Below are 12689 nucleotides of genomic sequence, written 5' to 3' on the forward strand. Positions count from 1 at the left end.
ATCAAGAACAAAATTAAATACAGTTCGAGTTAATATAATTTGAAATGATCACTTTTGTATTGCTTTTAATGGGAAATTTTCCAAATTATCAGGAGCCTGCTGTATTTACTGATATATATATGATAAGCAGTGAAAGAGCAATTAGTTAAGACCATTTCCATAGAAGTTATTTATTTGACAAAGTGCTGAAAAGTCAAAGGGAAAATTTGTTGCAAATCATGGGTTTCCAATCTGAAATGTTTTTCAGATTGAAAACTTAGGAATATTTTTTGTCTAGGATGAGCTGCTAACTGCACCACTACCTTGGTATAAATCGTAAAAGGTGCTCAGATTTAGCCTCTTTAAAACATCCACAAAAAAAGGATGTATTTTCATCTGATTAATGAGAAACAGTACTATAGAGATGAATAGTTCTGAATGAATGAAACTATTCATTCAGAACTCTTATATTGAACTCCCACAGAAATATTGCTTTCCTTTGACCAACGGGGGAAGTGTAGTACAAGTCAACAAAAACACAGTTAAATGAGTATGGAATACCACATACTTATTTGAGTGTGGTTTTTTTAGGTTTTGGTTTGTAAATATCATGTGATGTTCCATATGCATGTAAATATGGTTACATAGAATTGTAACACTTTCCCACTGTTTTCCACATTAAACATTATTTTGTACATTATTACAAGTTCAACAAAACAGTGGTTTCATTCACTACTCATCTTTACTGTAGGACTGCTTCTCCTTGCTCCGGAAACAGTGATTTGCAGTGATGGCTCACTGTAGGTCAAAAATTCCAACATTTCAGATTGGAAATCCATGATTTGCAACAATTTTTCACTTTTTAGTATTTTTATAAATAACTGACTTCTCCTATGAAAGTGGATTTATGGAACATCCTGTATAATACTAACTCCTGAAGAAATCTGGCACATCACATGAATTTGGATTGCATAATAAAAGACCATCGGGCCATATAACTTTTTTTTTTTATTTACTTCAGTTTTGATAAATAATCATATGCTGATTTATTATCTTAATACAGTTAGAATTTTTTACTTGGTATTTAATTGGATGTTTCGCATGTTTATTCTCTTCATTAGAGATAAACAAGTTTGTGGTCAGTATCTTATTGCTATATGTGTGAAGATGTTCTTAGAGAAACAAGAAAGGCAGATTCATCTCTTTGTTCGAAAATTTCAAGAATTAACTGTTTCTGATGAAAAGGTACAGTTTATTAGTTTTAGACAATTTATATAGGAATTTTGTAAAACAAATAAACCAGATTCTAGTTGCCTTATAACAAATGAACAGGATTATACTGTTAGTTTGTATGACTCCATGATCAAAATTTTTATTAAAACACTTTACTGGAAACTTCACAAATATTACATATTAGGTCAGTTTTTTATTTATTCTATTTTCGTAGTAAATAAATAAGAGGAGTTTACCTCAATATAGTACGTGGAACACTTCCGTATGATACCCTCCAGAAATTAAAACGGAAAAAAACGAAAAAATCGACAACTTACCGGTACATTAAAGTAAAATATAAATAATTAAAGTAAAAAATATAAATAATTAAATAATCAATTTAACACAATTCAAAATCAATTCAAAACAATTAAAATTCAAATTAACGCAATTAAAAGAATCTAACGAAAATATTCAAAACGATTTTCCTTCCTGAAGCTGACAATGCTTTTCGACCGACTGTCGTGATCACAGGAATGAAAATTACCGAATCAGGCTAAACCTGCAACTTAAATAGTGATTATATGTCTTCGTGCATGCGCGTAAAGGTCCACGCATCGGAGATCAAATATGGCCGCCGAACATTAACAGAATTCTCGTGTAATTTAATTTCAACGGTTTCTGCAATTAATAGTCGCGTATAATTACGTTGAACGTTAAGTATTTTGGCCTCGTTAAATAAAAAAAGTATGTTTTTCGTTAATGGCATGAAAGGCTAATTCTGACGCTGCTGAACGAGAAGCCGTCGTTGAATATTTATATGCCTATAAATATTCAACGACGGATTCTGCTTTGGACTCAGAAATACAAATATTAACTAGCAGGTTCTTGAACAGGGGTTATCCCATTAACACAATAAATCGAATTAGGGTACAAGCTAAGGATAGGATAAAAAATACTACACCAATCAACAATAGTAATATCAAAAAATACTTTATTTCTGTCCCATATGTTGAACAGTGGCACAAACAACTTAACAGATTCTTTAAAGATACCGAATTTAAAATTATAGCTAGGCCTATACGGAAGTTACACACTATACTGAACAATCGCTCGGTTCTTTCTGCGTTCGCAACACAAATTAATGATCTAGTATACAACATTTCTTGCGGTGATTGCGACTCGTCTTACCAGGGTTCGACGCGGTTTTCTCTTAATATTCGTGTAAATCAACACGAAGCCTCAGTTCGTGCTTCTCGTTCAGCAGCGTCAGAATTAGCCTTTCATGCCATTAACGAAAAACATACTTTTTTATTTAACGAGGCCAAAATACTTAACGTTCAACGTAATTATACGCGACTATTAATTGCAGAAACCGTTGAAATTAAATTACACGAGAATTCTGTTAATGTTCGGCGGCCATATTTGATCTCCGATGCGTGGACCTTTACGCGCATGCGCGAAGACATATAATCACTATTTAAGTTGCAGGTTTAGCCTGATTCGGTAATTTTCATTCCTGTGATCACGACAGTCGGTCGAAAAGCATTGTCAGCTTCAGGAAGGAAAATCGTTTTGAATATTTTCGTTAGATTCTTTTAATTGCGTTTTAATTTGAATTTTAATTGTTTTGAATTGATTTTGAATTGTGTTAAATTGATTATTTAATTATTTATATTTTTTACTTTAATTATTTATATTTTACTTTAATGTACCGGTAAGTTGTAGATTTTTTCGTTTTTTCCGTTTTAATTTCTGGAGGGTATCATACGGAAGTGTTCCACGTACTATATTGAGGTAAACTCCTCTTATTTATTTACTAATATTATTATCAACGTAGAACATATTGAGTATTACAGCTCTGATGCATACTATCTAATTTATTCTATTTTCACATGCCTTAAACATTTTCATAGGTAGATACATTTAACTCAGCTGTATCAATCCTTGAGGCAGTACTATTGCTATTCTTATAAAATGATTATAGATCTCTGAGTGATAAACATTAATAATATCATTTGTTAATTTATGAGGAAATAACTGAAGAAATATAGTAGAAACTTATAAACATGGAAACATAACCCTTGGAAGATTTTAAACTTAATATTCTATGACTGTATTGTTAGTGAGTGCAGAAAGCTTGAACTACTGCATTTGTACTGTTCAAGCTTCATGTGTGTAGCCACTACACATTTATAACATATTGGTCACTTTGGGGAAACACTTTCTGGAGCATCACATTCTATTGTTAGAAAGAAAGAAACTATAATGGTGCCAGTTGTATGAATATGATTCATATTAAGAATAATTAATATAATTGTATAAATGTGAGCATTGGGAACTTTGTAGCTTTCTGAAGCAGTGTTTATTCAACTTCTGCTGCTATACTGGAAATGTGCTATAACACGATGCATAGGCTGAACTGTTGTTCAGACTATGCATCGTGTTATTTTTAAAGGAAGCATGTATTTTATTTTAGTATTAAACTGGTGTAATGATTCAAGGAAGCAAACTTATTTTATATCTTCCTGAGAGGGGGGGGGGTACACTTATTCCCATCATCAAAAGTACTTATTCTTGGCCACTCTTGCAGGCAACTTATTGCATTGTTCCATAATATGCCGCCCAAGGGTAACTTCAGAGGGTTTAGTCTATTGTTCTTTCCTACTTATATAGCAGATTATTTTTAGTCTACTATAAGATTTTATAGATGTATCCTGTGGTTTATATCTTACTCATCAGTAGAATATTAGGGAAGATAGGAGTAATATAGACGTATGTTCATCTAATGATATGGGTCAAATTTGCCTTGCACTTGTCTCAACAGGCCTTGTTTGTGGCCACAAAAGCTGATATGGCAAGGGCTGTGATGTTTCTAACAATGAGAAGCTAATGCTAGGAAGAAACAAGTTTTTATAATGTCAAGGGGCATCAGGGTAGTAAACTGTACAAGAGCACTTAGTCTTAACTGTGTTTACAGTAATGTCAAGAGTGCTATCAGAAAACTAGTGGAACTCCTGGCTAGGGCAAGGAATGCTGACATGATATAGTAAACAGAAATGTGGTGTCACCCAGAAATATGAATGATGAATTTTTATATGGTGTGTATAGTGTATTTAGAGAAAAAACAGACATGGTCAGGTATTTAGGAAAAATAACAGAAGTGGTGGGGCCATGCTGCTCATCAAAAGCTTTCCTAGATTCAAAACTTAAAACATGCCACCATAGAATCCATGTAGTGTGAAGCATTTGGAACAGATTCTTTGCTACTTTTTTTGTACAAGCAAGTATATTTGATTCTGTTTTGTTCTTAGTAATTGTAATATAGCCCAGGTATTTTCTTATTCCACGAGAATCCCCAGCATGTCTTGTAATCCTCCACACCTTGCTTTTCAGGCTGCTGAATATGCCAATAGAAGCAGTGAAGACAACAACTACTTGCAACTACAGCCAAACTGTTAGTTTGTGTGCCCTCCCTCAAACTAGTAGTTTTATGACCTGATATTGCCTCAGTAGCATCAGTATATATTTTTGCACCCCTTCTATTTTAGCATATCCCATCCCTGTAAAATCAGCCCCCCCCCCCCCCCCCCCCCCCCCGTTAACAAACACAGACCATGCTGGGGAAAAATTCTACCCCACGAATCTTGCACTTTCTCTCCAGGAAAATTTACTGATATGGCTCTCATCACATACTCCCGCTTATCATATGTATGAACAAATATCCAGACACTCAAATTTAATCCCAATTTTGGACCTTTTCTCAGTATTGTCTTATATCTTCTAAGTAAATCCTCATATGTCCTTTTCTTAATATCATTATTACCAATGGATACAACAGTATTACCTCATGTGTCCTTAAAAGATGATACATCAACAACTTTAGTCCCTGACAGATGCATAACCATGTCCACTTACCCTTTTTTGCAAAGTATATTTTCTATTTCTGTGATAGGGTCACTGACAGCAGCTACTTCCTGGAGATTTATGTCTGATTCACAAGCATAGGCTCCAGCACTGAGCAGGGCAGCTGAGTGCTTAATGGGTCCCTCATTTTAATTCCTTTGAGGACATCAACACTGTTTTTCATGCTCTCATATTCGCCCTAACATGCAGCAAGTGACACACATAAAATCCTGATTTGTAGAAGAATTGCCCCCAGCACTTTGCCCCAAGCCAAAGAATTCCAGCTTCTTTGAAATATTTCCTTTGAAGTTCAAGTAAAATGGTTGAAAGTAAAATTTTCACTGGTATAAATTGATTCCAGAATAGGGCCATAAATTCAGATTATGGGAGAAAGAGGTTTAGACTGGATTTTAGGACATTTTGCTTCAGCCACTGAGCTGTTAATTGCTATGGGTAGTTTCGGCTGATAGCTTGTGGGGAAGTTCAAAGGTGTACCAGATAGTCACTTACATGAGAAGGGAAATTTGTGTAGTTTACAGCACTCCCCGACTTACGCAGGGGTTGTGTTCCGCGGAACTCTATGTAAGTCAGAATTTCCCGAAATGCTTATGTAGCACTCACAACTATGCATGCTGAATTTTATTTAAGCAAAAAAGAATGTTCGACAAACGTGTAAATAGAATTATTTATTCAATTTTTTTTTTATCTCATGTGCAGGAAAAATGATAAAAAAAGTTTACAAAAATTTCAAAATTTATAAAATTACAAAAAGAGAGAGGAGACAGGCATAAATGTCAACAAGTTTTACCTTTTGAGCATCGTTGCAAGAATTAACTCTCCAGCTGATAAGTACGTCGCTGCGGAAGTTTCAGGGCTGCGGAGAATTAGAAGGGGTTTTTTCCAACACATCACAAAATTTCTCTGCAGCTGCAGAATCGACACTGGCAACTTCACCACATACTTTAATGTTTTGGAACCAGCGTGATGCCTGAACCTATTAAACGACCCGTTGCTTACCACGAACTTGGCTTGGGGTTCACTGTACCTATCCTTAATGTTTTCACAAATACTTCTTGCTTTTGCTTGAATGGCCATTAGACTCAGGGGCACTCACTTCTGAATCTGATTTTTCATCCATGTTGTTAATAGCTTTTCCATCTTCGATATAGCATCTGAACAATGTTTTGTGATCACTGTTGATCTTAAATGCATTGATCCTTTAACATGTTCTTTTATATGTGCACTGTTTTATAAAATTGTATTCACTGTTGCAGAAGCGAGAATTTATTTATGTTTTTTATGATTGAAGATTTCAGTGAAGGGGAACACATTTCACCATAATACCGTAATGTAAAAATTCACAGAATTCCACTTATCGGGATTATCGCAAATGCAATGTTGTTGTTATTTGGTTTTTAGTAGCATTAGCAACTAAGGCCATATTGCTCCGGGGATATGCGGTGGTCATTCCTTGACCTTTCTACATCCTCCGTATTTGGTGGTCACGGTCTCGAACCCCGATTTAATCAAGAAGCGTGTGCTATGCACTGCTGCTCCTACCCACCTGGCTACGAAGGCGCCTCGCAAATGCAATAAGATCGAGTTTAATATAGATTGCACTAACAGAAAAGCCCAATAAACCGGAAAGTGCAAATTGTTTTTATTGTTTTATGGTAGTAATGTGTTTTAGAAAAATATCACAGAGGCATTCAAAATTGATATTTATAACGTAACATATGATAATGATGAAAGTGTAGTGCAAGTTTCATTATAAAAATGACTTTTTAGAGAGATAAATAGCTTAGTTATATAGTGAATATTTAAACTTCCGAGGTCTTGGAACGAATTACCAAAAAAAAAAAAAAAATGTGTTATTAGGTTCATATTACGATATTTTCACAATACCTCCATTTATTCCTATTGGATGTAAAATACGTCTCCACGAATTTTGTAAGTTTGTACCAGCTGGCAAAAACTTACATAAAGTCGAATTTCCGTAAGCCGAGTATTATATAAGCTGGGGAGTGCCCGTATTTAAATTTATTTATTATTATTTTATTTATTTTTTGGTGGACACAGTGAATGCCTAGGGCTTCCTTGTAGTATACTGAACACAATGTGTATGTAACAGTTTTTATAAATTCAAGTGAATCTTTTACTCTTGGATGGCTTTTGGCAGACAGTGACAGAGTTTTGGATGTTTTTTGTTTTTAAATGTAATTAGCCTTTATGATTCCTTTCAGATTTAATCAAATAAGATAACTGGAGGAAAATGAACCCTCAGTCTTAGATTCTTTTTGTAGATCACAGATTTAATTTTTTATGGCCATTTTACCATTGTAATGTCCACCATCCAAACCAAACCAACCCAGTCAGTCTCCATGGTAAGCCAAAAGCAGAGGTTCTAGTTTTTTGTAGTAAATGTTGATCTTTCTGTGTCACGTGAATGCCAAGTGTCAGAATATAACAAAATTAGTGTTTGTAAATAAATGCTTGCACAGAAAAATTATGGGATTCATTTTGGGACATGCCATCTTACACATATTAATTTGTGAGAAAGATGCTGCCATTATTTAATAATTCTCACAAGCACTGGATTTATATTATACTAATAGACTGCAGTGTGGGGGGGACGGAGTGTTGGTATAATATAATTATTAGTATTAGTAATTGGCCATATGGTGCAAAGTAGCCCAAGGCTTATGCAGGGACGCATTATCCAATAGGCAAAAAAGACATCTGCCTAGGGTCCCCGATCAGAGGGTGGCCCCAAAATCACTGTTTGAAAAACTCATTGCTCTTTTTTACTAATATTTTTAAGTGATTTTTATTGGAAACTGACTTTCTACCTGAAGGGTTCGACCTAAAGGTCAATGAACTTGAAGATTAATTTGAAAATTATGTTTTCTTCAAAAACGTTTTACCGATTTTGATGAAATTTTATATTTAGTTCTTCCTTAAATAGTTGAGTTAATTGAAAAAGTTAAGACTGCCTTGTATGGAACCAGTGCCCCTGACAGCCTTATGCTTAAGGGTGTTCCCATGCAGAATGCAAGTGACCGCTTATCTGGAACTAGCAGCAAAATGCAGCTAAAGCTTCTCACAGGCTATGATAATAATTGAAAGTGGAAGAGAAAAATATTTTTGCAAACGAATTTGAAAATCTTCAAAATAAAAATTCTAATTTACAACATGCTGTAAATATTTTAAAATAATTGTCATTATATACAGTGGCAGACCACTGTATATAATGACACTGCATCACCTTAAAAAAAAGTAACTTTTGATTACAGGAAATTCAAGGACTAATATCAACTTTTTTCTAACGTGAACATAAGTTTAAAAATATTTTTGTCAATTCCTGTTTTGAACGCATCAGCGGAACGATTGTTCTCTGTGCTTTTAAGAGTTAAGAATTATATTACAAATTTACTTGGACAAGAAAAAAAAGTGTAGCTGTTGCTCTGTCCCACGAAGGACTTTCTTCGCATGCTATTGCTGATAAAATAGGCTGCCACCGGTCAACAGTATCCCAGGTGCTGAAATTAAAGCATGAAACCAGTAATGTGAAGAGAAGACCTGGCTCAGTCTGTAAGAGAGTGACTATGCTTTCCCAAGATCAGTATTTGAAACTTTGTAATCGCCATGCTAGTGCTCCTGATCTAAAACTGGATGTTGAGATGGTGTTGAAACAAGTGCACCAACTATCCAAAGACGGCTTTCAGAATTTGGTCTGCATGCCTATCGGCCCAAGAAGAAGCTTCTGTTGACCCAACAAAATGAGGAAGAAGCGACTTGCTTGGGTAAGTCACTTGAAAGTTACATCTTTCATGGACAAAAGAGCAATGGGACATTGTCATCTTTTCTGACGAATCAAAATTCAACCTGCAAAAAAAATAAAAATAATAATAATTATGATATCAGGGTCCCCTGTAAATGATTACATCTACCCATATATTTATTTTGTGTGTAAATTGCATGTGTTCTCTGGTCGATTTGCCTGTTTGCTGGACGAAAAAACCCAGTTTCTATGGAAAAAATCTATGCCTTGCTATCTACACCTGAGACTGACTGACTCAGCCACTGAGTGAAACAAGCCCACTAAAGTTCCTCGCATCATCCACGGGATTCAGACATGGGGCTTTTCTACCCGGTGTGGGATGGACAGTGACAATACCACTGTGCTACCTGCACAGACAAAATTCAACCTGCATTGCTCAGATGGGAAGCAATATGTGAAAAGACAAAAATTGGAGGCATGTCATCCTGACTGCATAACACTGACTGTAAAGTTCCCCGTCGGTCAGATGATGCGGAGATGCATAACAAGCAAAGGGGGTGGGGCAAATTAAGTTTATTAACGGAATGGTGAATGCAGAAACCTACACTGCTATTTTGGAGGAGTGCCTGAAACCCGTTATTAGGGATCGCCACACAGATGTCTAAAACTGCATTTTCAACAGGACTCAGCACCTTGCCATACAGCAAAATTAGTAAGTTTCATGCTATTTAGATTTAATGATGAGTTTTTCTTCTTGTCTCACAAGGCTTAAAACATATTTACACCAATATTTTCCGTAATTTTTCTCCTTTAAGGTGCAGTCATATTTCAGAAATGTTGGAATTACAGTGTTGGACTGGCCTGGCAACAGTGCAGATTTAAACCCTATTGAAAATTGCTGGTACATAATATCATCTAAAATTGCTCAGAAGAAGGCAACGAGTAAGATTCAGCTGCAGGAGAGCATTGTAAGGGTGTGGTACCACGAAATTGGGCAACCATATATCCAGAAGGTGATTAACTCAATGCCAGATTGTTGCAAGGCTGTAATTGCAGCTTGAGGAGCAATATTGAGGACTTATTTTGCTGATTTTCAGTACATAATACTGTTACCTTAACTTGTCATTTCAGTTTGTACACGTAAATACAATAAAATGTATATTTGGTTGTCATTTGCATGATTTATCATATTTCCATTAATTACTCATTTTACCCTTTGGGAAGATATTTATGGCAATTAGGTATATACCAGGTGGAGTCTTTTTATTGGATTTCATTCACAGAGATACATGTCCCATCTAACAAATGCATTTCGAACATTTCTGCAACCCACAATGCAGCGCAAAACACATTATTTGAAAAATTCACAAGTGATGCAGTTTTTTTGTTTGCCACTGTAATTTAATAAATACTTATTCAGATGACATTGACGCTAATGTTTTTAAAGAATTAATGCATTTTATACATTTTGCAAAAAATTAAAATTTATATTCCCCTTTTTTAATGTACGAATAAATTCAAGGACTAATATCAACTTTTTTCTAATGTGAACATAAGTTTAAAAATATTTTTGTCAATTCCTTTTTTGAACGCATCAGTGGAACAATCGTTCTCTGTGCTTTTAAGAGTTAAGAATTATATTAGAAATTCACTTGGACAAGAAAAATTAAGTAATTTGGCAATAATTTGTATTGAGAATGATATCACAAACAGGATTGATTATAATGAACTGATATACAATTTCTCAGCCCAAAAAAGCACAAAAAGCCCATATAAAGATATAAAGTAGTATACAAATAGTTATTAGTTATGTATTAAGTTATAAGTGTGTATTATTTCTGAATTATTCTTCTTGATTAGATATTTTTCTTATGTAATTTATTTTTATTTATTTATTTTTTTGTTGTCACGATAAAATGAAATTGAAAATGTTTTTTATTAGTTTTTTTCTTTATATGGGCCCCACCAAATTCCATTTTGCCTTGAGCCCCATGAGTGTATAACATTTGGTAATACACCAAGCAGAAGACTTGGCAGCCATGGTGTCAGTTATCAACTGTTACTTGAGGATAAATGAGATGCCTGGAATTGCAATAACTCTTTAATAATCCATAATCAATATCTCTTATTGCATATCATTATATTAAAAAATAAATTTAATACAATTTAATGTTCCCGGGAAATTTCCGGGAATTAAAAAACCAATAAAAACACGTGGAATCCCGGAAAAACAGGAGCCCGGAATCCCAGTAAAGAAGCCCTATTCAGCTCCACCAAGTGTATAAGTTATTTTGGGGTTATTGTTCCCCAGGTGTAAGACCTTACACTTTTCTGGATTAAAGAAAAGCTGCCACTTTTCTGACCATTCCTGAAGTCTATCTAGGTCACTCAGAAGGTCTGCTTGGTGGTGATCATTAACTACTCTGCCAATCTTTACATCATCAGCAAAGTTAGACATCACGCCCGCTAGCCCTTTATCGATGCCATTTATGAAAATCAAAAACAACAGTGGTCCTAATACTGATCCTTGGGGAACCCCACTTCTTACATCAATCCAATCTGAGGAATAACCATTTATCACAACTCTCTGCCTCCTTGCCCGAAGCCTTCCTGCTATTCGTCTAAGGATTTTCCCTGCGATTCCAACCTGTTGCAGCTTAATGTGGGACTGAGTCAGATGCTTTGCTAAAATCCAAATAAACAATGATTAAATTATCTCCTAAATACAGCTCATGAGTGACCCTGTCAAAATAGCTAACCAGATTTGTTAAACATGATTTTTCCCTTTACAAACCCATGCTGAATATCCTTCAGAATTCCATTTCTATCTAAATGATCCTGAATTCCACCCTTAATCATTGCCTCCATGATTTTCCCTACTACTGAAGTTAGACTGAATGGTTAGTAATTTCCCACTTCACTCTTAGTTCCACCCGCCTTTATGTATTGGAGATACATTGGCACTTTTCCAATCCAATGGAATCACTCCCGAGTCCAGTAATGCTCTCATAATTAGCCTCAGTGGTTCAATGCACTCACTTGTCATCTCTCTTAAAATTATAGGGTGTATGCCATCAACCTCAGGAGCCTCACTTGCCTGTAGGCTCTAAAGTTTTTTCATTAAATAATCATATGAAATTTCAATATCATTAATTACATATTTTTCAACTTCACTCCCATAATATCTCATTGGCACAAAAGGTTTTTCTTCTGTAAATATCGATGCAAATTAAAACTGTTGAGTTCATCTGCAACATCAGCTGGGTTACCTTATACTATCCCATGTCCATTGCATAAGGGTCCGATCTGGTTTGTCCTTTTCTTCTTTGCATTTATATATGTGAAGAATTCCTTATTCCCACTCTTTGTAGCCGCCTCCGTAGCCAGGTGGGAAGGAGCAGCAGTGCGTAGCACACGCTTCTTGATTAGACCGGGGTTCGAGCCCGTCACCACCAAATACGGAGGATGCGGAAAGGTCAGGAAATGACCACCGCATATCCCGGAGCAATATGGCCTTAGTTGCTAATGCTCCTAAAAACCAAATAACAAATAACAAACCACTCTTTGTCTGTGATTTCTCATAATCTGCTGTTGCCAGCCTAACCTTTTCTGTGGCACTATTACAGATCAATTTGTAGCTGTTTTAAGCTTCAGTACTTTTTATTGCTCTGAACTCTTCCATGCTGTCTTTTTCTGCTCAAGTAATCTGGCAGCTTCATTATTCATCCAACTTGGAATCCTCCTTGTGGAGTATTTTTTTAATGATATATACGCATTCAAGGCTTCTGTGATTAATGTTTTAAAGGTAAAC

At 35.2% G+C, this 12689-nt stretch overlaps 1 protein-coding gene across 6 annotated transcripts in view; it reads left to right on the forward strand.

Moving 5' to 3' along the window:
* Positions 1–12689, forward strand: part of Gapvd1 (GTPase activating protein and VPS9 domains 1) — a 442880-nt gene that overhangs the window by 379828 nt on the left and 50363 nt on the right. For all 6 annotated transcript variants that reach the window (XM_090389457.1, XM_090389454.1, XM_090389464.1 and 3 more), the window contains one exon: positions 1101–1224. In XM_090389457.1, the coding sequence (XP_090245583.1) occupies positions 1101–1224 (124 nt within the window). The remainder of the gene's footprint in view (positions 1–1100; positions 1225–12689) is intronic.

This window comes from Mastigoproctus giganteus, chromosome 2, assembly GCF_048544385.1.
Source record: "Mastigoproctus giganteus isolate SK-2022 chromosome 2, ASM4854438v1, whole genome shotgun sequence".
Lineage (NCBI taxonomy): Eukaryota > Metazoa > Arthropoda > Arachnida > Uropygi > Thelyphonidae > Mastigoproctus > Mastigoproctus giganteus.